General features: G+C 38.4%; 1 protein-coding gene across 1 annotated transcript in view; it reads right to left on the bottom strand.

The window, feature by feature from the left end:
* Positions 1-23,736, bottom strand: part of LOC150077580 (inactive phospholipase C-like protein 1) — a 649,255-nt gene that overhangs the window by 148,037 nt on the left and 477,482 nt on the right. The window contains exon 21 of the mRNA XM_090386715.1: positions 22,032-22,217. Within this exon, the coding sequence (XP_090242841.1) occupies positions 22,032-22,217 (186 nt within the window). The remainder of the gene's footprint in view (positions 1-22,031; positions 22,218-23,736) is intronic.

Raw genomic sequence — 23,736 nt, 5'->3', positions numbered from 1 at the left:
TGTAATCTAGAGCCCAATCCTGTAATCTAGAGCCCAACCCACAAGAGCAAATCCTACTTAATCTCCCAAAAGTGCAAGGCAATATAAAACTCTGCAACCTGAAGATAGTTAGTTACCTTAGTATTCTTAATTCTAGCTAACTGACATTTAATACTAAATAGTTAAAAAGTGAAATTAAAAATGACACCTGGCTCTAGAGTATCTAGTCAAACATATATATAGCAATAACCAGATGCAAAAAAAAATTTTTTTTGTGTTTTTTGGTACTTTGGTGCAACTGCAAGAAGATTGCAAGTAAGTCTGTTGGCAACTTTAGTTGGATTAGTTAGATTAAAGATTAAAAATTGAGGTAATTGAAAAACAAAAATTTTAAATTTATAATTTAAGAAAATTAATAGGTAAACCATCTTATTTTTAATTTTGTAGTCACTGAAGAAGCAGAGAAGAAACCATCCACAAAAGACACCATTGTTAGTTAGACTTTTTTTTTTTTTTTTGTAATAAGCAGATTCCAAACCTTACAGAGGTGAGAGGTGAAGTGCTTTTGTTTCAGGGGATTTAAAAAATTTTAAGCACAAAAATATCAGAAAATTTTAACATAAAATTTTAAAACAACATTAAAATTATAATGAATAAATTGTAAAATTCATCTGTTATTTACTTTTAATATATTATTTTTTATGTACTTTCGCTCATTTTAATATAAAACAGTCCACTTAACAGTTAAATTTTCTCAGGACTGTGAGAAGTATAAAGAAATAAAATAAAATAAAATAAAAAAAATAATAAAAAACCTACATAGTAATTTTTTAATTTACAAATATCTGAATTATGAACATGAATTTTTTAAACACCGCAAATATTAGCATTAGCAAAGGCATACGATGCAAGAAAGCAAGCTTGTAGAGCATCAGCCAAAAAAAAAAAAAAAAAAACCCATCCCATTTCACCCATCCATTCATTCCAAATGTTTGTCTAGTTCTGCCTTAAATTTATTTAAGCTATCAACTTCCACAACAACAACAGATGGAAGTTTGTTCCAGCAATCAACTACCCACTGGCTAAAGGCAAATTTCCGCGGAGCTATTCAACAACTGTCTTTCCTCAATTTCAGTTTATGCCCCCTCAGGTTTGTAATATGAGCACGAGGAAGAATCCTATCAGCACTGAGTGTACTCAATCCATTCCAGGCCTTACACACCTCAATCAGATCACCTCGCGGGTGCCTAGTCTCCAGACACTGAAATTTGCAGAACTTGAGCCTTTCTTTGTTCCCCTCACCACTCTTGTTGTCCTCTGTACTCGTTCTAGCAAATCTACATCCTTCCTAAAATGAGGTTTCTAGACCTGTATGCAGTACTCAATCCTGTATGCTGTGGCCTGAGCATTGCCTTATACAAGGGAATAATCAGCTCGTCATCTCTGCTTGCAAAATTTCTGTATATCACTGACAAAACCCCAAGACAAAACCCTACGCTGGCAGCCTGTCTGCACTACTCAGAAAAATTCATATCTGACTGCACAATTAATACTCGGTCTCATCCATTTTCCACTACCCTGTTGGTATGTTATTCTCGGGTTACTGCTACCCATAGGCAGTACTTTTTATCTGTCAATGTTAAATTTCAGTTGCCACTTCTCACCCCACCTGCCCAACTTTTCCAGCAGCATACTGTCATTACTGTTACTAACAACCCTGCCAACCTTTGTATCAACTGCAAACTATGACATTAAGCTTGATATACCTTCATCAATATGATCGATAAATATACAAAACAATAATGGGCTCAACAATGAACTCTGGGGGGACCCACTAATAACATTAGTCCACGAAGAGCTGTGTCCATTGATTACCACACTCTGTCTTCTCACGCTCAACCATCCTTTTATCCATTGTAGAAACTTACACTTAATACTATACTGCTCCAGTTTGTAGAGTAGTCTTCCATGTGCAACAGTGTCAAAAGCTTTCCAGAAATCCAAGTAGATGATAACAAAATTTTTTTTGCATTCAGCTACTTTGTGACCTCATAGTATACAATCAAATTGGTCATACATGATTTCCCTTAACAAATCTATGCTGTGTCTGAATTATTACTGCAGTCTTGTCTAGATGATCGTGCAATGCTTCTTTTCACAGTGACTCCATTATTTTCCATGGAACAGAAGTCAAACTAACTGGCCTATAATTACTAATGTCACATCTCCAGTCTGTGGGTACTTCTACTGAGCCCAAGGATACTCTCATAATTATGGCTAAGGGTTTGCTTACTTCCTCTGGCACCTCCTTTAATATAACTGGATAGATCCCACCCATCCCAGGTGCATTTCTTATATTTAAATTGAACAATTTCTTCTCCACTTTGCTCTCAGTTATTTACAAAATCATTTAACTCCCTGTTTGAGTTGAATAAACATCTGACCCTCCCCTCCTTGAATAACTCCTCATGTGTGAATGTAGATGCAAAATACTCATTTAGTTTGGTAGCTATCTGAGAATGATCATCTACAGTCAAGCCATTGACAGCGAGTGGATCAATCTCATTCATCCCCTTCTTTTTATAATTTATGGAAGTAAAGAAATCTTTGCTGTTTTTCTTTGCATCCTTTGCCAAAGATTTCTGATAATCTGCCTTCTCTTGTGTAACCTCTTTTGTGACTTGATTACAAACTAGCTTATATCTACCACAGGCTTCTATGTCACCTGATAATTTATATGCATCCCATGCATTTTTGTTCTCTGCCACTGGTCTCATTAGTTCACCTGACATCCATTTGGGTCTAAACCAAGAACAGTATTTCTTAGTTGGAACATCTTTTGCCAAAGATTTCTCGTAATCTGCCTTCGCCTGCCTAACCTCCTTTGTCACCTGATTACAGACTAGCTTATATCTGCCATAGGCTTCTGAGTTGCTTGATAATTTATATGCATCCCATGCATTTAAGTTGGAACAAAAAGCCTAGCAGATTCCAAAATTACTTCCTTGAATGCTTCCCATTTAGAATTTGCTGTTGGTAACATCATCAGTTGGTCCCACTGTATACAATTTTAAAAAACTCTGAGACCACTGTAGTCATCTTTGCGAGAGAAAAAACCCTTCCCTTTACTTTTTGGTAGTTATATCTTTAAGTAAATCCCACATCAGTACACTGTGATCACTGTCATGTAGTGGTTCCTTTATCTGTAAATTCTTAATGCATGAATAATCACTGCTAATAATCAGATCAAGACCCCTCTGGTTGCCTCTCTAACATGCTGCTTCTGTAGTAAACAATCATCCAATAAATCCACAAAAGCCTTGCTAGTGTGTGAGTGACCAACCCACAAGTTCCAATCAATATCTGGGAAATTAAAATCCCCCATTATAAGACACACTGATTTACTGGCCCATTCTATTTCTCTGTATAATTGTTCATTATACTCATCAAAATCATTAGGCTTATAACAAACTCCTATCCTCATTTTTGCTTTCCCAGTGCTTATGTCACACCAAACTGACTCAATGTTGCACTGTCCATCTAGGTCAACTGGATGCACTTCCTTAGATTCTATGTGTTTCTTAACTAACAGCATAGCCCCTCCTCCCTGCCTATCCTTTCTGTACACATTGTACACCGCAAATTCCAATTCTGCATTCCTTATATCAGTGTGACACCATGCCTTTGATATCAGAACAATATCTGCCTTTGATGTCTTGACCAGCACTTGAAATTCATCAAATTTATTTACTATACTCCTAGCATTTGTGGAAATGCAAGTATACATGTAACTGTTCTTACTCTTAGTTACTCTAACACAGCCCATGTATTTACTTGTTTCGTGACCTCCCAGCAGTTCCTGAAATCCCCAGCAACTTGCTTTCTGGGCTGCTGCTCATTCCCATAGAAGCAGTGCAAGAATCATTTTCACCTCTGCCTGAGGCTACTGTTAATGTATTAGTCTGTGAATCCCCTCAAGCTAGCAGTTTTCCAACCCACCGAACTCTGCCTCAGCAAATATTCTTGCACTCTTTCTATTTTAGTGTATCCCATCCACTAGATGGGATACACTAAAAGAGAGTGTAGAAGCAATCTCCTCTGTTAACAAGCATAGACCATGCTGAAAAAATTTCTACCCCATGAGCCTTGCACAATCTCTCCAGGGCTGAACTGATTGACAATGCTCTCATCATATACTCCGTCCTACCATGTCTGAGCTGGATTGAAGACACTTTCAAATTTAACCCTAACAACTCTTGCAACTTTTTTTAAACATGACCTGTACTTGTTAAGTAAATTCGCAGATCTCCTAAACTTAATGTCATTAGTGCTAACATATACAACAATATCACCTTTTGTACCCTTAAAAGATGATATCTGTTCTACAGTATCATCAACTTTTGCCCTCTGGCAGACATACTCCGGTCGTATTCCACCTATTGTGTTTTCACAATATATTTCCTGTTTCCCTGACAACTGAGTCACCGACAATAATTAGCTCCTGTGAGACCAGCACATTCCTGACCTGAAGATTGCCACTGTGTTGCCTAGTGCAGAAGAGAGCTCAGTTGTTGAGTTGGGCAGCTGAGAGCTTGATGCCTCCTCCACATTTTAATTCCTCCACACTTTAACTCTCACAGACACCTATCAGAACATTGAGATGGCTGCTAATTTCTTCACATCCTATGCACCTAGCACACACATACAGAGACATCCTCCATGGCTAGATCCTGTCACATTTTGCACATTTTTAGACTGTGATGGACTGGAGGATCACCCCCTTCGGTTCTCCCTGAACCACAGCACTTTCTCTACTTTATGCAAGCTGCTTTGCTGCTCTAGTCTGGGCATGATTTCTGTTTAAATACAATTTAATTAACAATCAAAATTAATAAGATTTATAAATTTAATTGATAAATTGCCAATACTATACTAAGCTAACAGATTCCTGATACAGTACTATGTATTATACTATCTAGTTTTATGTTATACCTTACGCTATCAAGTTTGAGATATACTGTACATTATGCTATTCTGTATCTATTTAATATACTACAATATCAGCAATTTTCAAACAGTGCAAGTTTTACTTTTTTTTTTTTTTTTTGTTAGTTGTTGGCGCATCGGCTTCTGTGGCCATATTGCACCTGCCAAGGTTTTTGCATTTTGTACTCTGATCCAAGTCCGAGGCAGGATTCGAACCCGCGACCTTTGGGTTGCCAGGCAGGCACTTTACCCACCCAACTAGCCCGGCCGCCACACAAGTTTTACTGATATGATATACCTTTTAACAGTAAAATGAAAGAGAATAAACTACTTTCAATTTTTATGTATTTAATGTAATTTAATACATAAATGCTGAGAATATTTTATTCAAGTTTAGTATTACTCCTACTTTGGTAGTTTTCCTATTATGACTCCAAGTGAATAGATTTTCAATAAAGTTTTTTAATTTGGGTCTTTTAAAAAAGATCTGTTTCGCCATTCCAAATTTCATTCAAATCCACAAACAGAAATCTAGAAATTATAATTTTTTTTCTTTCCTTCTTTTTTTTTAACCCCATACATATCATATAGATTATCTGTATACTATATACTGTTGCTGGAGCAGTGGATGAATTTGTTGAAATTTAACAAATGTAAATTTCATGAAAAGGAAGCTTCATGTTAGTCTGTAAAATTATACATAGGTCTATTTTCTTCTTCACTACCTTGTTATTAGCATTAACATTAGTAGTGGCATATGATAAAGAAAGCAAGCTTATACAGCATCAGCCAAAAAAAAAAAAAATTCCCCTTTTACATATCCATTCGCTCCAAAAAGTTGTCCAGTTCTTCCTTGAATTTATTTAAGCTATCAACTTCCACAATGACAGATGAAAGTTTTTTCTAGCAATCAACTGACCCACTGGCTAAAGGCAAATTTACACACATGTATTCAACAACTCCTTTTCCTCAATTGAATTTATGCCCCCTCAGGAGTGTAATCTGAGCAAGAGGAAGAATTCCATTGGCATTGAGCTTGCTCAAACCATTCAAGGTCTTATATACCTCAATCAGATTTCCTCGCAGGTGCCTAGTCCCCAGATGCTGCAATTTGCAGAACTTAAGCCTTTCTTGGTAAGTGCAACCCTTTGTTCCCCTCACCAATTTCATTGCCCTTCTCTGTACTTGTTCCAGCAGCTCTACACTCTCTCTCTCCTTCCTAAAATGAGGCCTCCAGACCTCAAGTGCGGCCTGACCATTGCCTTATACAAAGAGATAATCACCTCCTTAACGCTGCTGGCAAAATTCCTGTATTATCATTGACAAAACCCCAAAAGCTGCTCTAGCTGCCTGTCTGTATTGCTGAGAAAACTCCATATCTGACTGTAAATTACCCCCAGGTCTTTTTCATTCTCCACTACCCTGAATATAGTATGGCACAGTTGGTACGAATTGTATACCCAACTGGTATTTTATGCTGGGATTTTTTTCTGCCCATATGAAGTACCTTGCCACTTCTCATCCATCTCCAATTTTTTTTAAGCTGCAGTACTGTATTACGCTTTGATTGCTAATATTAACAAACCTGCTGACCATTGCATTATCTACAAACTTAGACAATAAGCTTGATATGCCTCCGTCAATAATGTTAATAAATATTGAAAACATTACGGGACCCAGCACTGAACCTTGAGGGAGACCACTAATAACATTAGACCAAGAAGAGCAGTGCTCATTTATAACCAGCAACTGTCTTCTGACATTGATCCATTGCTTTATCCAAGTAACTTACCATTAATGGTGTATGATTCAATTTGTACAGCAGTCTTCAATGCAGAACAGTGTCAACAAGCTTTGCCAAAGTCTAAGCATATGATATCAAGATTCTCGCACAGGACTCTCTTTAGAAAATACAGCTGCAAGTTACAGGCTCCGAAAAAAACGATGTGTTTGCTTTTTATTTACATAATTGTTATTTTATATTGTACTTAATACGTAGTCTTATAGTTCTAATTACGCTGGTTATTTTTATTTTAATTTGTATAAACAGTTTTTGTAGATATACTTAATACTTTATAAAACCGTTATTTCATTCGAATATTGCAGGCATTGTTTTTGTATATAGTGATAGGGAATTCAAATTTTTAATTGAGGTAGTTAGGTAGCTCTAACGTATAATTATAGAAACAGTAATACGCTTCACTGTTTCTATTAGATAGCGTAGTATTGACATTTAATTTAATTTAATTTATTGATCTTATTAATTTAAAATATCATGCCCCAAACTAGAGCAGCAAAGCAACGGGCACAAAGTGGCAGGAGTGCTGTGACTCGTGGAAGAACTGCGGGGGGCGATTCTCCAACGCATTACAGCCTAAAAAAATGTGCAGCTTGTGAAATGTTTGCCGAACTATCTGGAACGGAACATGATATTGCCATGGGGGATGTCTTTGTGTGTGCGCGATGTAAGAAGTGTAAGGAAATCAGGCGACAACTCAGCGTTGTTATGGGCCTATATGAGAGTTTGAAGGACAGGGTGGATGCCCTCGAAAGATCTAAATTGAGGGGCCCATCAGGCTCTCAGCTCCCCACATCAACGCCAGAGCTTGCACTTGGTCATCACGCAACACAGCGGCAACCCCCAAGGCAGATTGCGCTGGTCCCAAAGGAACTAGTAGTTGTTGGTGACTCTATTGTCAGGGAAACGGGAAACATCCTTTGTAAAAAGGATAGGTGGAACAGGACCAGGGTATGTCTGCCAGGGGCAAAGGTTGATGACGTTGTAGAGCAGATATCATCTTTTAAGGGCACAAAAGGTGATATAGTTGTACACGTTGGCACTAATGATATTAAGAGTAGGAGACCGGCAGAATTACTTAACAAGTACAGGTCACTGTTGAAAAAAAGCCGTGAAGTAGGGTTGAATTTGAAAGTGTCTGCAATTCTGCACAGACACGATAGGAGGGAGTATATGATGAGAGCCTTGTCGATCAATTCGGCCCTGGAAAGATTGTGCAAGGCTCAAGGGGTAGAATTTTTTTCAGCCTGGACTGTACTTGTTAACAGGAGAGATTGCTTCTACACGGACGGGATACACTTAAATAGAAAGGGTGCAAGAATATTTGCTGATGCTATCAAGGCAGTGTTAGGTGGGTCGGAAAACTGATAGCTTGGGGGAATACAAGGACTAATAGTTTAACAGTAGCCGTAGGCAGAGGTGAAGGTGATTTTTGCACAACTTCTATTAGAATAAGTAGCGACCTGGGGCGAGGGGTGTTGGGGGTTTCAGGGACGGATGTCAGTCATCGTGAAACAGGTGGGTACATGGGATGTGTTAGAGTGGCTGGGAATAGGAATAGGTGCATGTATACTTGCATGTATACCAATGCTAGAAGTATAGTAAATAAATTTGATGAATTTGAAGTGTTGGTCAAGACATCAAAGGCGGATATTGTTGGGATATCAGAGACGTGGTGTCACCCAGATATAAGGAATGCCGAACTGGAATTTGGGAAGTACAATGTGTACAGAAAGGATAGACAGGATAGGAAGGGGGGAGGTGTTAATAAAGAAAAATATAAAATCAAAAGAAGTGCATCCAGTTGATATAGATGAACAGTGCACTGTTGAGTCAGTTTGGTGTGACATAAGCACTGCGAAAGCAAAAATAAGAGTAGGAGTGTGTTATTATTATTATTATTATTATTATTAATACCCATATGGTGCAAGGAAGCCTGAGGCTTATGCTGCACCAGGAAAAAAAAAAAAAACATTCCCAAGTTACCCTGAGAGAGAGAGAGAGAGAGAGAGAGAGAGAGAGAGAGAGAGAGAGAGAGAGAGAGAGAGAGAGAGAGAGAGAGAGAGAGAGAGTCAAAAGTAGAAGGGAATCACCAAGAAAGAGAAGAATGATGATATCCAGCTCAGGACCCTGGGTGTGCCAAGCCCATACTCACCAGATGTGAGCCCCCGGTGTTATAGGCCTAATGACTCGAATGAGTACAATGAATAATTGTACAGAGAAATAGAGTGGGCTAGTAAATCGGAATGTCTTATAATGGGGGATTTTAACTTCCCAGATATTGACTGGAACTTGTGGGTTGGGCACTCACACATTAGTCAGACTTTTGTGGATTTATTGGATGATTGTTTTCTGCAGCAGCATGTTCGAGAGGCAACCAGAGAAAGTAATACTCTTGATCTGGTTATCAGCAGTGATCATTCATGTATTAGGAATTTGCAGATAAAAGAACCACTAGGTGGCAGTGATCACAGTGTACTGACGTGGGATTTACTTAAAGATTTAATTACCATCAGGGGTAAAGGAAAGGGTTTTTGCTTCCGTAAAGGCGAGTACAGTGGTCTCCGACAGTTTTTAAATTCTGTACAGTGGGATCAACTGACGATGTTACCAACAGTAAATTCTAAGTGGGAAACATTCAAGGAATTAATCGTGGAAGCTACTAAAAGTTTCATACCTATTAAGAAATATTGTTCAAGGTTTAGGCCTAAATGGTTGTCAAATGAACTAATGAGACTCGTAACAGAGAAGAAAAATGCATGGGATGCATATAAATTATCAAGCGACTCAGAAGCCTATGGCAGATATAAGTTAATCTGTAATCATGTCACAAAGGAGGTCACAAACTCTAAAAGGAAGGGGATGAATCTCATTGGTCCACTTGACATCGATGGTTCGACTGTTGATGATCCTGCTCAGATAGCAAACAAACTGAATGAGTATTTTGCATCTACATTCACACGTGAGGAATTATTAAGGTTTGAAAATGGCAGAAGGTTATCAAATCGTAGCAGGGTGCTTAATGATCTTGTAATAACTGAGAGCAAAGTGGAAGAGAAATTGTTGAAGTTAAACGTAAGAAAAGCACCTGGGGTGGATAGGATCTATCCAGTTATATTAAAGGAGGCGGCAAGGCAACTAAGCAAACCCTTAGCCATAATTATGAGAGCATCCTTGGACTCAGGGGAGGTTCCCACGGACTGGAGATGTGCAAATGTATCCCCAATTCACAAAGGGGGATCGAAGGGTGACACGAGTAATTACAGACCAGTTAGTTTAACTTCTGTTCCTGGTAAAATAATGGAGTCGCTGGTTAAAGATGCATTGCAGGATCATCTAGACAAGACTGCAGCGATAATTCAGACACAGCATGGGTTTGTTAAGGGAAAGTCTTGTCTGACAAATTTGATAGGATATTATGATGTGGTTACAAAGGAACTGGATGCAAAAAACAATTTTGATATCATATATTTGGATTTCAGGAAAGCTTTTGACACTGTTGCGCATGGAAGACTATTGTACAAATTGGAGCAGAATGGTATTAAGGGTAAGTTGCTACAATGGATAAAAGGATGGTTAAGTGCTAGAAGACAGAGGGTGGTAATTAATGGGTGCTGCTCTTCTTGGACTAATGTTATTAGTGGAGTCCCACAGGGTTCGGTTTTAGGTCCACTGTTGTTTTGTATATTTATCAATGATATTGATGAAGGTATATCAGGCTTAATGTCGAAGTTTGCAGATGATACAAAGGTTGGCAGGGTTGTTAATGACAGTAATGGCAGTCTGCTACTGCAACAGGATCTAGATAATTTGGGCAGATGGGCTAAGAAGTGGCAACTGAAGTTTAACCTTGACAAATGCAAAGTACTGCATATGGGTAGAAATAACCTCAGAGAAACGTACCAACTGTGTGGTACTACACTTAAGGTGGTAGAAAATGAAAAAGACCTGGGAGTAATTGTGCAGTCAGATATGAAGGTCTCTGAGCAATGCAGAGAGGCTGCCAGGGCAGGTCATGGGGTTTTGTCAATGATATATAGGAATTTTGCTAGCAGGGAAAAGGAGGTGATTATCCCTCTATATAAGGCAATGGTCAGGCCACGCCTTGAGTACTGCGTACAGGTCTGGAGACCTCATTTTAGGAAGGATGTAGATTTACTTGAGCGGGTACAGAGAAGGGCAACAAGATTGGTGAGGGGAATGAAGGGATCCTCTTACCAAGAGAGGCTTAAGTTCTGCAAATTGCAGTGGCTGGAGACTAGGCACCTGCGCGGTGATCTGATTGAGGTATATAAGGCCTTGAATGGATTGAGCACGCTGAATTCTGATGGGATCCTTCCACTTGTTCAGATTACGAACCTAAGGGGGCATAAATTCAAATTAAGAAAAGACAGATGTAGAATAGATGTGCGGAAATTTGCCTTTAGCCAGCGGGTGGTTAATTGCAGGAACAAACTTCCATCTGTCGTTGTGGAAGTTGATAGCTTGAATAAATTTAAGGAGGAACTGGACAGGCATTTGGAGGGAATGGTGTGATTTTTTTTTTTTTTTTTTGGCTGATGCTGCATAAGCTCATACATTTGCTTTCTTGCATCACATGTCACTACTACTACTATTTTTTGCATCTAGTTCCTTTGTTACTAGATGCAAAAGTTGTTTCAAAAGTGATAATCAATAATTTAAAGGTGAACTGTACAGACTACAATATGTAAAAAAATCCTACTAAACATGGGTCGTTAATTGAATCTTTTTCGAGAGAATGCACATTTCTAGTTGGGATCTACCACTGACAAGATGAACTGTACAGAGCTGGGATCCAACACTGACTTGTTTGTTTAGGTTAGGTTATGCTCATTCTCTCCCTTTCTCCTCTCTCAATGCTCTGAGACATAGCAGGCATACTAGTACTTGTCAAAGGATAGTCAACATGGAAAGAGGTTACAGCAATGAAGAGTATGCGGACATGCACTTCATGTATGGTAAAACCAACAGCAGTGCACTCGAGGCTGCACGTTTGTACCAAGAAGCATTTCCCCGCCAAAGGCAGCCCAACAGGCGCACATTCATCAGGGTACACCAACATGGGCACTTTGCACATGGAGACAAATGGAGGCAGGCCCAGAGGCATAACACCTGATGTTGAGGAAAGGGTGTTAGCAAGAATAGAACAAAATCCAGGAATTTCAAAAAGCAGTGTTGCTCTCCAAGACCTTGTACTGAGTCACAGCAGCGTGTGGCAAATTTTACATCGCCAATTACGGCACCCCTACCATATCCAGCATGTACAAGGTCTCAGCAATACAGACTACCCTCCCAGAGTGAACTTCTGCCAGTGGATGCAATAACAGTGTGTCCTGAATTCCCAAATTTTAAACAACATTTTATTCACTGATGAAGCTGGGTTTACTCGTGATGGTATTTTTAATTTTCATAACTGTCACATTTGGTCCGACGAAAATCCTAATGCAATTCACGAGTCACAACATCAGCAATGTTTCCTGTTGAATGTCTGGGCAGGACTACTAGGAGACTGTCTAATTGGATCACACTTTCTGCCAAACAGACTAACAGGAGAGCTGTACCTTCAGTTCCTGCAGAAAGTTCTTCCAGACATCCTTGATGATGATAACGTTCCAGTTCAGCAATGCCAGAACATGTGGTTTATGCATGATGGTGCATTGGCACATTTTGCTCGAGTTGTGACTCGGTATCTAACTAGAAGGTATGGTCAACAGTGGATAGGTAGAGGTGGATCTGTAATGTGCCTTTCCAGATCACCAGACTTAAATTATATAGATTTTTGTATCTGGGGGTTATGTAAAAAGCTTGGTGTACACTTCTGACATTAACACAGTTTGAGGAATTGCAGTGTCGGGTTGAAGGAGTCTTTCAGCAAATCAGAAATGACCCATGGATGCCTGAGAGGATTTGCAACTCAATGCAGAGAAGACTACAAAGCTGCGTATGGATGCAAGGACAGCATTTTGAACACCTTTTGTAACATCCTGTAACAAGTAACGCCTGTAAAATCTTGTGGTGTTGAAACCAAAAATTAAAAATGTATTATCTTATGATTAATAAAATCACCCCTAGCAAAGGATTCACAGTTTTTTTCTAAACTATGCTCCCATAGTCAGTGGCGGATCTTAACAGAAAATGTGCATTATCTCGAAAAAGGTTCATTGGCGGCTCGATGCTCACTGGGGCTTTTTTACTTATTTTAGATTGTACGTTTCACCTTTAAACTTTAAATTATTGACCTCATCATTTTTGAAATAGTAGCTAATCTGATTGGTCAGATAAGATACCTCTTTAACAAATCCATGCTATGATTTCAGTATAACCACAATATATTCCTGTAAAGATGATCCTGAAATACTTCTGTAACCAGTGACTTTATTCTTTTTCAGGGAAAATAACGAAGATGGACATAAGACCCCCCCCCCACCCTCTTTCCATGAAACTGAGGACGTTCATGATTACAGCTAAAGGTTTACCTATCTCTTTTGCTGCTTCTTTTAAAATAATTGGATGACACTCACAGCCCCAGATGACTTACTTTTAGTCTCAGTAATTTCTGATGAAAAAATTAGCATTAGCAAGGGCACATGATGCAAGAAAGAAAGATTATATACCATCAGCAAAAAAAAAAAAAAAAAACACACACACACCTTTCTCATTTCACCTATCCATTCGCTCCAAACATTTGTCTAGTTGTGCCTTGAATCTGTTTAAGCTATCAACTTCTACGGCAGATGGAATTTTATTCCAGTACTCAACCACTCGCTGGCTAAAGGCAAACTTCTGCACATCTATCCTACAACCGACTTTCCTCAATTTGAATTTATATCCTCTCAGGCAATTATTCTGAGCAAGAGGGAGAATTTCATCAGCATTGAGCATGCTAAAACCACTCAAGGCTTTATACACCTCAATCAGATCACCTCGTAGGCGCCTAGCCTCCAGACACTTAAGCCTTTCTTTGTAAGAGCAACCCTTTGTTCTATTCACTAATCTTGGGGAAGGATGTAAAGCTGTACTCGTTCCAACAGCTCTACATCCTTCTTAAAATGAGGCCTCCAGACCTGTATACAGTACTCAAGGTGTGGCCTGACCATTGCCTTATACAAGGAGATAATTACCTCCTTATCCCTGCTAGAAAAATTCCTGTATCTCATTGACAAAACACCATGAGCTACTCTTGCAGACCATCTGTACTGCTCAGAAAACTTTGATGTTTTCTTGTTTGTTTGTTATTTGGTTTTTAGGAGCATTAGCAACTAAGGCCATATTGCTCCTATTTGGTGGGCCTCTAAACCTTGAACAATATTACTTTGTTGGTATGAAAAGTCTAGCTTCCAAGATTAATTCTTTGAATGCTTCCCATTTTGAATTTGCTGTTGGTAACATCATCAGTTGGTCCCACTGTACAGAATTTAAATACTGTCTCAGACCATCGTAGTCACCTTTACGAAAGCAAAAACCCTTCCCGTTACCCCTGATGGTAGTTTCATCTTTGAGTAAATCCCACTTCAGCCCACTGTGATCACTGCCTTTATGGTTCCTTTATCTCCAGATTCTTAATGATTGCAGAAGAATCACTACTGATAATCAGATCAAGAGTATTACTCCCACTATTTGCCTCCCGAACATGCTGCTGTAGAACACAATCATCCAATAAATAAACAAAAACCTTGATAGTGTGTGAGTGACCAATCCACAAATTCCTGTCAATATCTGGGAAATTAAAATCCCCCATTATAAGACACTCTGATTTAATGGCCCACTATTTCTCTGCACAATTGCTCATTATACTCATTAGATTCATTAGGCCTATAACACACACACCTACTCTCATTTTTCCTTTCCCAGTGCTTATGTCATATCAATTGGATGCACTTCCTTAGATTTTATGTGTTTAGCTAACAGCATAACCCCTTCCTGTCCTGTCTATGCTTTCTGTACATATTGTACTCACCAAATTCCAATTCTGCACTGCTTATACAAAGGGTACTAGGAAAGTTTTGCAATACAGCTTTGTTTATTTAATTTTTTCAAAGTAATTTCCTCTACATTCAATACACCTCTCCATCCTCCGAAACCAATCTTTAAACCAGTTCTGCCAAGTTTCACTAGGGAGTAAAGCACACTCGTTGTCCCAAGCCCGTAGAAGGTCCTCATCACTGGAAAACCGCCTCCCTTTTAGCTTCATTTTCACATGCGGGAACAGTGCAAAGTCGCAGGAAGCAAGGTCTGAACTGTAGGGAGGGTGCTCGAGAAGTTTCAGTCCTGTCGTAGTCAAATATTTGGCGCGGTGAGCTGGAGCATTATCGTGATGGAGGTACCAGGTGGCCATTCTTGTCTTTGGCCGCAGGTTCTTCATAGATCCAATGACTTTAGGCAGGCATTGTTCAGTATACCACTTAGCTGTGACTGTCTTCTGCGTGTCCAAAACGACACGTTCCACAATTCCACTCGATTTGAAAAATACAGCTATCATTTTCTTCTTTACAGATCGGGATTTTCTGACAATTACGGGTGTGTTGTCATCATCAAAGACCCAAACTTTGTTTTGAGCCTTGGTCGGCAGATCGTAATAGTACAGCCAAGTCTCGTCACCTGTCACGATGTTGTTCACATACCGAGATTGTCCCTTATCAAACTTTTTTAACATCTCCCGGCACCAAGTCACACGTCGTGTCATCTGCTCTTCAGTCAGTTGATGCGGCACCCAGAGAGAACAAAGTTTCTTCACGTGCAAATGATCTTGCAGAATCGAACGAATTGCTGGTGCATTTAGGCCCAAAGTATCCTCTATCTGTTGGTAGGTCACTCGCCTGTTTTCGTCAAGCATTTTCCTCACAGCAGTAACGTTTTCCTCCGTAACTGATGTTCGTGGCCTTCCCGGCCTCTCAGAATCCTCCAGAGTGAAATTTCCCCTTTGGAATTCTCTATACCACCTGAATATCGTTGTACGATGTGGACAATCATCATCTAGTGCAAGAGTCATTTCTTCTAAGCACTGGTCTATGGTTAAACCACGCACGAAATTATACCGCAAAACTGTCCTTATCTCATTTCGTGACCACGATGCCATCGCAAGCACTTTACACTCTCACTACTAATGAATAACTGAGCCCATCGACTTGGCGCGGCGGCTACTATGCACGTATGAACATGTCTCAACATGCAGCAACAAGCAGCTTCCTGTGATTCATTGTTGCGTCATATTGCAAAACTTTCCTAGTACCCTTTGTATCTGTGTGACACCACGTCTCTGATATCCCAACAATATCTACCCTTGATGTCTTGACCAGCACTTCAAGCTCATCAAATTTATTAACTACACTCCTAGCATTGGTGTACATGCAAGTATACATGCACCTGTTTTTACTCTTAGTTACCTTAACACAGCCCATGTATTTACTTGTTCCACTATGACTCCCAGCAGCCGTGGAAATCCCCATTAACTTGCTTTCCAGGCTGCTGCTCAATTGCATTTCAATAGAAGCAGTGCAAGAATCACTTTCACCTCTGCAGCGGCTACTGTTAATGTATCAGTCCATGTACCCTCCCAAGTTAGCAGTTTTCCCACCCACCTAACTCTGCCTAGATAGCATCAGCAAATATTCTTGCACCCTTTCTATTTAAGTGTATCCCAGTCCTGTGGAAGCAGTCTCTCCTGTCAACAATCACAGACCAGCCTGAGAAAAATTCTACCCCTTGAGCCTTGCACAATCTCTCCAGGGCCAAATTGATCGACAAGGGTCTCATTACATACTCCTTCTATTGTGTCTGGGCAGAATTGCAGACACTTTCAAATTCAACCCTAACTTACTGCTTTTTTTTTTCAGCATTGACTTGTACTTGTTAAGTAATTCCGCCAGTCTCCTACTCTTAATATCATTAGTGCCAACGTGTACAATATCACCCTTTGTGCCATTAATAGATGATATCTGCTCTACAATGTCATCAACCTTTGCCTCTGGCAGACATACCCTGGTCTTGTTCCATCTATCCTTTTTGCACAATACGTTCCACGTTTCCCTGATAATAATAATAAATACTAAATTTTCTGTTTATACTCCGGGACAACCAAACAGTCAGAGGAGTTAACAAGATAGAGAGAATACAAGAAACAGCACCGTATTCAGCAGTCACAGGCTTGAACCCCGGTCACTCAAGGCACGTGTACTTATGCACCCGTGAATCTGACCACTAGGCTTCGGCAGCCTTATTAGTGTCACCGACAACAACTACTTCCTTTGGAACCAGCGCATTCTACCTTGGGGGTTGCTGCTGTGTTGCGTGATGTTCAAGTGCAAGCTCTGGCATCCACCCTGCATCTTGAAGCTCTCATATAGGCACATAACAACACTCAGTTGGCACCTGATTTCCTCACACTCCTTACATCACGCACACACAAAGACATTCCCCTTGGGAATATCATGTCCCATACCTGATTGCCCCACAAACATCAAACAACCAGTGCATTTTAAAAGGCTGTGATTCAGAGGACAATCACCACCCTCAGTTCTCCCTTGAGGCATAACACTCCCATTAGTTTGAGCCTTTTGCTTTGCTGCTCTGGTCTGAGTCATGATTTCTATTCAATTTCAAATAAAATTCCAATACAAATTCTATAACCCTAAACTTATATTCCAATGCAGTTATAACACTATATATATATATATATGTATATATATATATATTCGATACTTCACAAAGTGAAGTATCGAATATTATCTCCGAATTACAGTATATCTCCTGTCAAGTTATATGTATTAATTTATAATATTTCGTTTGTAAAAACTAGGTCCCTCTATGTATTTAGTTAAAAAAAGTACAATTTAATTGACAATGAAATTTAATAAGATTAGTAAATTTTACTGATTAATTGATACTACTATACTCGCTATCTAGTTTTCCGTTAAACCTTACGCTATCTAGTTCAGGTTGTATTGTATAACAATGGCAGTGTTAAATCTACAGACACTAAGTATTAATTACTTTCAAAATTATGTTATCTAAATTCAAAATAAACCACAGAGCCTGATTAGGTCTATAAGCTACTTATAGAAAATAATTTAATCTAACAATTAAGTCAATAAATCGGCTAAATATAATTAAAAACTTAGCGTTTGCGGGAGATGCAAAACTTGTCCAACATGTGGATTAGATACTCTTACCGATACTAAGTAATAACCTACAAAATCTCTATCTAAGTTCAAATTAAACTAAATTATTGTTACTAGGAATATAAAGCAACTCTAGAAAATAAATTAATATGCCAATTTAAGTCAATAAAAAAGCAAAAATTTAAGAAAACTTCTGTATTAGCTGGAGCCATAAAAACTTTGCCTGTTCACATGTACTCTCGTACCCTTGCACTTTCTTCTCATGCTTGTTCTGTTCTCCTTACAAAATGATTTAGCCCCACTCATAACTTGGTATACTTTCAGTGTTCCTATCTCTAAAAACTCCTTCATGCAAACATTTAGATACAAGATACTTATTCAATTTGTCAGCAATCTAAACTGGATCATTAATAACCATTCATAACTAGTAGGCCACTAAGGTTTTCCTTCTAGTGTTAACATTGCAAAGAATTAGATTGCAATCTTGATATAATGAAAGTGTCTGGTGTCAACTGTAATACCCTTGTTACAAGCAAAGTGTATTATAGCCAAAAAAAATTTTACCATTTTTTTCCAGTTTTTTTTAACAAAAATACACTTTATGTTCACTATCACTCTAATGTTCTAACTACACCACCACCACCACTTCGTGAATGTTTTCAAGCACTTTATTAATTTCTGATGTTTTTTCCCTTACACAAGTCATTCACATTATCTTCTGAGTCACTCCTTATGTCACTGGCCTTCTGTTTGTGAATTATCTTCCTGCTGTTCACAGAGTGAAGAAGAAATCGCTGTGGGAACAGCAATTTCTTCTTCACTTAGGCGATGTGCAACTAGAGCTTCCATATTCACCTCAATCCAAGCAGCCAGGTCATCTGCTCCAAGACTGTCACCAAGTATGTTACAAGAAGCCTCTGCTCCTTGTTCTGAAAATGTTGCTAATCCAAGATTATTATTAGTGATCTTATCTTTTCCAGCAGATTTCAACTGCTATTGAGCTTACTTTTTCTTGTGCTAATCCAATATTGTATGCAATGTCTTTCAATGTTAATGTTTACAGAAATTCTAGAACTTGAATTTCTGAGTTCACGACACTAGCAAGTAGTTCACCACGATAGTAGGCTTTGAAGGCTTGAATAATCCCTTGATCTTAGGGGTGAATTAGGGCACTTCTCCACTCCAAAGGAATTTCTTCCTAGTCCAAAGATGCCCTCAGAATTAATCTTGATTATTCAACACACTCTCTGGCAGCCTCCCTCAAAATTACTGGGCATAGGCCATGAATTCCGGCAGTCTTATTTGCTTTTATGCTAGAAAGATTTCCTAATAAACAGTCATATGCAATTTGAAATTGCTAATTTAATATTGCTCAGCCTCACTTGCACAGGGTCTTCTTGAATTTAGCATGAAGGGTCTTTTGTCAGTTGCAAAGACTAATGCAAAGTACATATTCAATTCACCAGCAACATCAAGCTAAGGCTTATCTAAGACATTCTCACAACCAGACAAGGGTCCAATCTGATTCACTTTCTTCTTCGTTGTATTCAAATACATAAAAAAATTCGTTGTCATTATTTGATCTTTTAGCCAGCACTTTCTCAAGTAGTCTTGGCCTAACTTTATTCATGGTACTATTACAGATCAACTTGTAGCTGTTATAGGCTTCGGTGCTTTTTGTCACTGTAACCATTCCATGATATCCTTTTCTGCTCTATTATACTGACCACTCCACATTCATCCATTTCCGCATCTTTCTCGTGCAATATTTTCTTAATGATATATATGTGCAATATTAAAAAGGTTTAAGTTTTGCAAATTACAGTGTCTGGAGACTAGGCACCTGTGAGATGATCTGATTGAGGTGAATAAAGTCTTGAATGGTTTGAGAATGCTCAATGCTGATGAGATTCTTCCTCTTGCTCAGAATAATCGCCTGAGAGGGCATAAATTCAAATTGAGGAAAGTTGTTGTTATTTGGTTTTTAGGAGCATTAGCAACTAAGGCCATATTGCTCCGGGGATATGCGGTGGTCATTCCCTGACCTTTCCGCATCCTCCGTATTTGGTGGTCACAGGCTCGAACTCCGTTCTAATCAAGAAGCGTGTGCTACGCACTGCTGCTCCTGCCTACCTGGCTACGGAGGCACCATTGAGGAAAGAATGGTAGGATAGATGTGCGGAAGTTTGCCTTTAGCCAGCGGGTGGTTGATTGCTGGAACAAACTTCCATCTGTCATTGTAGAAGTTGATAGCTTAAACAGATTCAAGGCAGAACTAGATAAACCTTTGGAGTGAGTGGATGGGTGAAATAAGAAGGATCTGTGGGGTTTTTTTTCTTTTTTGGCTGATGCTATATATGCTTGCTTTCTTGCATCATGTGCCCTGTTAATGCTAATGTGTTCATGGCTTCTGTGAGTTTTGTTCTAAAGGTATTCCATAATTCAAATGTATTTGCCCTCACCCTGCAATTTGCCCAATTAATAGATGCTGTATAGATGCCTTAAACTGTCATATTCCCTCTTCTGAAATTAAAATCCATGTCTTTACCTTTAACTACTGCAATATCTTTCTGTATCTTTCAACTAACAACTGCATGATCACTACCCACCAATGGTTCTTGTATTTTAAGCCTTGTGATGTCATCTGGTTTATGAGAAATGATGAGATCAAGGATATTCTCACCCTTAGTATTTTCTATAATATCCTATCAAATAATAATCATTTAGTTTATTTAAAAAACATTTTTCCCACAGTGAGTTTCCTTTCCACTTATTCCAATCAAGCTGGTGTAGATTGAAGTCACCCATAATAAGACATTCACACTTGCTTGCCCATTCCATCTGCATGTAGAGACTCTCGTCATACTCTTCACAACTTTTGGTCTGTAGATTACTTCCACTCTCATTATATTTTTGCTTCCAACTAAATCACACCACACAGATTCTATTCTCGTAGATGTAACTTCTGACTCAGCAAAAAGCTCTCTTTGCACACAGGCTGCTTTTGATAAGAGGCATAACCGCACTGCTCCTTCTATCTTTCTTAAATATATTATACTCATCATCTCCAATTTCTGGGTGGCACTATATTTCTGTCAGCCCTATTATGTTAATATTTCCTAACTAGGAGTTTGAATTCAGTGATTTTATTGGCAACACTCTTGACATTACTGTAGAATAACTATTCTTCTCTTGACAGTGTACAGTTAAGACTGAGTATTCTTTGAAGTTAACTCAAACTTTACTACTAAAAAAAAAAAAAAAAAAAAAAAAAAAAAGTACATTTTTTTTAAAAGCTAAATTAGCATATATGCATAATGTGTTTACTGTCATCACCATATCCATTCACTCAACTCCCAATGGGTGGATTTTCGTGAAATTTTATATTTCACTCTGTTAGAACAATTTGTTCAGCGTTCCCAAATTTCATTAAAATCAGAAATAGAGATCCATAAATTATTATTTAGTATTTTTTATACATATATATACATGATATATACAGATATATATATATATCCACCATAACTGCCCATTCATTCCTCCAATGTGGTTGGAGGAATGTGTGAGCAATTGTGGTGGATACACAAAAATCAAATGTTTTCAGTTTGCATATAAAAATTCATTGCTTTTTGCTCATGTGGTGTTTGTTTTGCTCAAAATCATGAATTATTACTATTTTCTAACGTGCCTGAAATGTAATTCAGTAAAAAAATTAAATTTAATCACCAACTACAACTGAAAATTAAAAAAAAAAAAACTTGCCACTACATGGATTTAATTAAATCACCCCATGGCATTAAGATAGTCTTTGTTGCTACTTTTGGCAGCGGAGCCATACACTGCTGAACACAACAAAGGTTACCAATATATGGCACTGGTGCCAAATGGTAAGGCTTTAATGAACTTTTAAGACTTCTTAATATGTGAAATTAGAGTTCGCTTTTCACTCACACTATTTATAAATTATTAGAAAGGATGGACAAACAAATGAAGTGAGTATATTTATTGTTATTTCTTTTTCCTAGTTCGGCTGTTATATGCTTGCCTCCTTCCATTATTTTAGAAATGTTAAATCTGTATATTAAAGGTTTTCGTGATAACTGCAAATTTTGTAAAATATAATGACATACCTCATTCTCTACTACTATCTCCCATCCAGCAACACCTTGAGTGCTAGCCATACGTAGAGATAGCACTCTAAGACACTGTACAATGTTGGCATTGTCAGGAAGTCCACATTCCTTACAAAGGTCAAGCATTGCTTGTTCTTCATCACCACGCATTTTCTGAGCTTCTGCTAGTACAGAGGCTGCATTCTACAAGAAGTAATACATACTATCATGAAAATAAAGTATAATATACAAATTAATAAATATTAGAACTGCAAAAGAAAACTTATTTATATAATAAATAAGCTTGCACTAAAAGTGGAATGTTACTTGTGTTCAAGTAAGCTATGTCAAAATTAGTATTGTGCATGTATTAACATGACCTGAAATCCAACTATCTGCATTAAGTTTCCATTGCAACATGACAGGTTTCAATAAAAGATTATGATAGAAATGAGTTTTGAACAATATGGGTATAAGTCAAGGCTTAAAATTAACCCACTACAGAAAAAAATACAAGTCATGCTGGTTTTAATGAATACTGAGCCAAAGTCAGGCTTCCATATGGCTAATAATAATAATAATAATAATAAATGAGAAGAAAGAGAGAGAGAAAAAAAAAAAAAAAAAGAGAAAGGACAGCCCCATATCCAAGTGGTCAGGCATGAGGGTGCATAAATACATATGCTTTGAATGACCGGATTCAAGCCCGTTACCTAAATATGGTGCTGTTTCATATATTTTTCAGCTATCTTATGATAGCTGAAAAAGGGTACTCTTATGAGTACCCTTTTGTGATCTTGAGTAATGTGGTTGCTTTTCTCTGAATCCATTGCATGAGACCCACATTCTTCTTAAAATGATACTTCCTGACCTTTCTGCAAGTACCCCAAAATGGACTCTCATCTGGTGAGTATCTGGCTTGGCCCACCCATGGTCCTGAGCTGGATATCATCATTCTTCTCTTTCTTGGTGATTCCCTTCTATTTTTGACACACGCTCTCTCTCTCTCTCTCTCTCTCTCTCTCTCTCTCTCAGGGTAACTCAGGAATTTTTTTTTTTCCTGGTGCAGCATAAGCCTCAGGCTTCCTTGCACCATATGGCTATTAATAATATGGCATAACCATTGCCTTATACAACTGAATAATCAACATTTTGTACCTGACAGCAAATCTTGCATATCACTGACAGAACCTATTGAGCTGTACTACCAGCCTGTCTACTTCTCAGAGAACCTCATGTCAGACTGTACAATTATCTTTAGCTCTCTGTCATTCCCTACCACAAAAATGGTATCTTATTTTGGGATTACTGCTGCCCATATGCAGTACCTTTGATTTTTCAGCATTAAACCTCAATTGCCACTTCTCATCTATTGACCTACTGGAAAATGTCACAGTCATTCTCTCAGGTACGAGGCAAGCCAAGGCTTGCTACCTGAGAATCTAGAATGCCAATATTCGGGTGATGGCTGAGAGTCAATGGGACTGAATTTTGGTGAAATCTGGTCATTAGCATTAGTAGAAGCATATGATGCAAGAAAGCAAGCTTATGCAGCATCAGCCAAAAAAAAATTCACTCCCATTTCACCCCTCCATTCATTCCAAATACCTATCCAACTCAGCCTTAAATTTATTTAGACTATCAACTTCCACAACAAAGGATGGACGTCTGTTCCACCAACCAACTATCCGCTGGCTAAAGGCAAACTTCCACACATCTATCC

Source organism: Mastigoproctus giganteus, chromosome 12 (genome assembly GCF_048544385.1).
Source record: "Mastigoproctus giganteus isolate SK-2022 chromosome 12, ASM4854438v1, whole genome shotgun sequence".
In the NCBI taxonomy this organism is placed as follows: Eukaryota; Metazoa; Arthropoda; class Arachnida; order Uropygi; family Thelyphonidae; genus Mastigoproctus; species Mastigoproctus giganteus.
The sequence above is the reverse complement of the archived record's forward strand: the minus strand, read 5'-3'. Positions and strand labels throughout refer to the sequence as shown.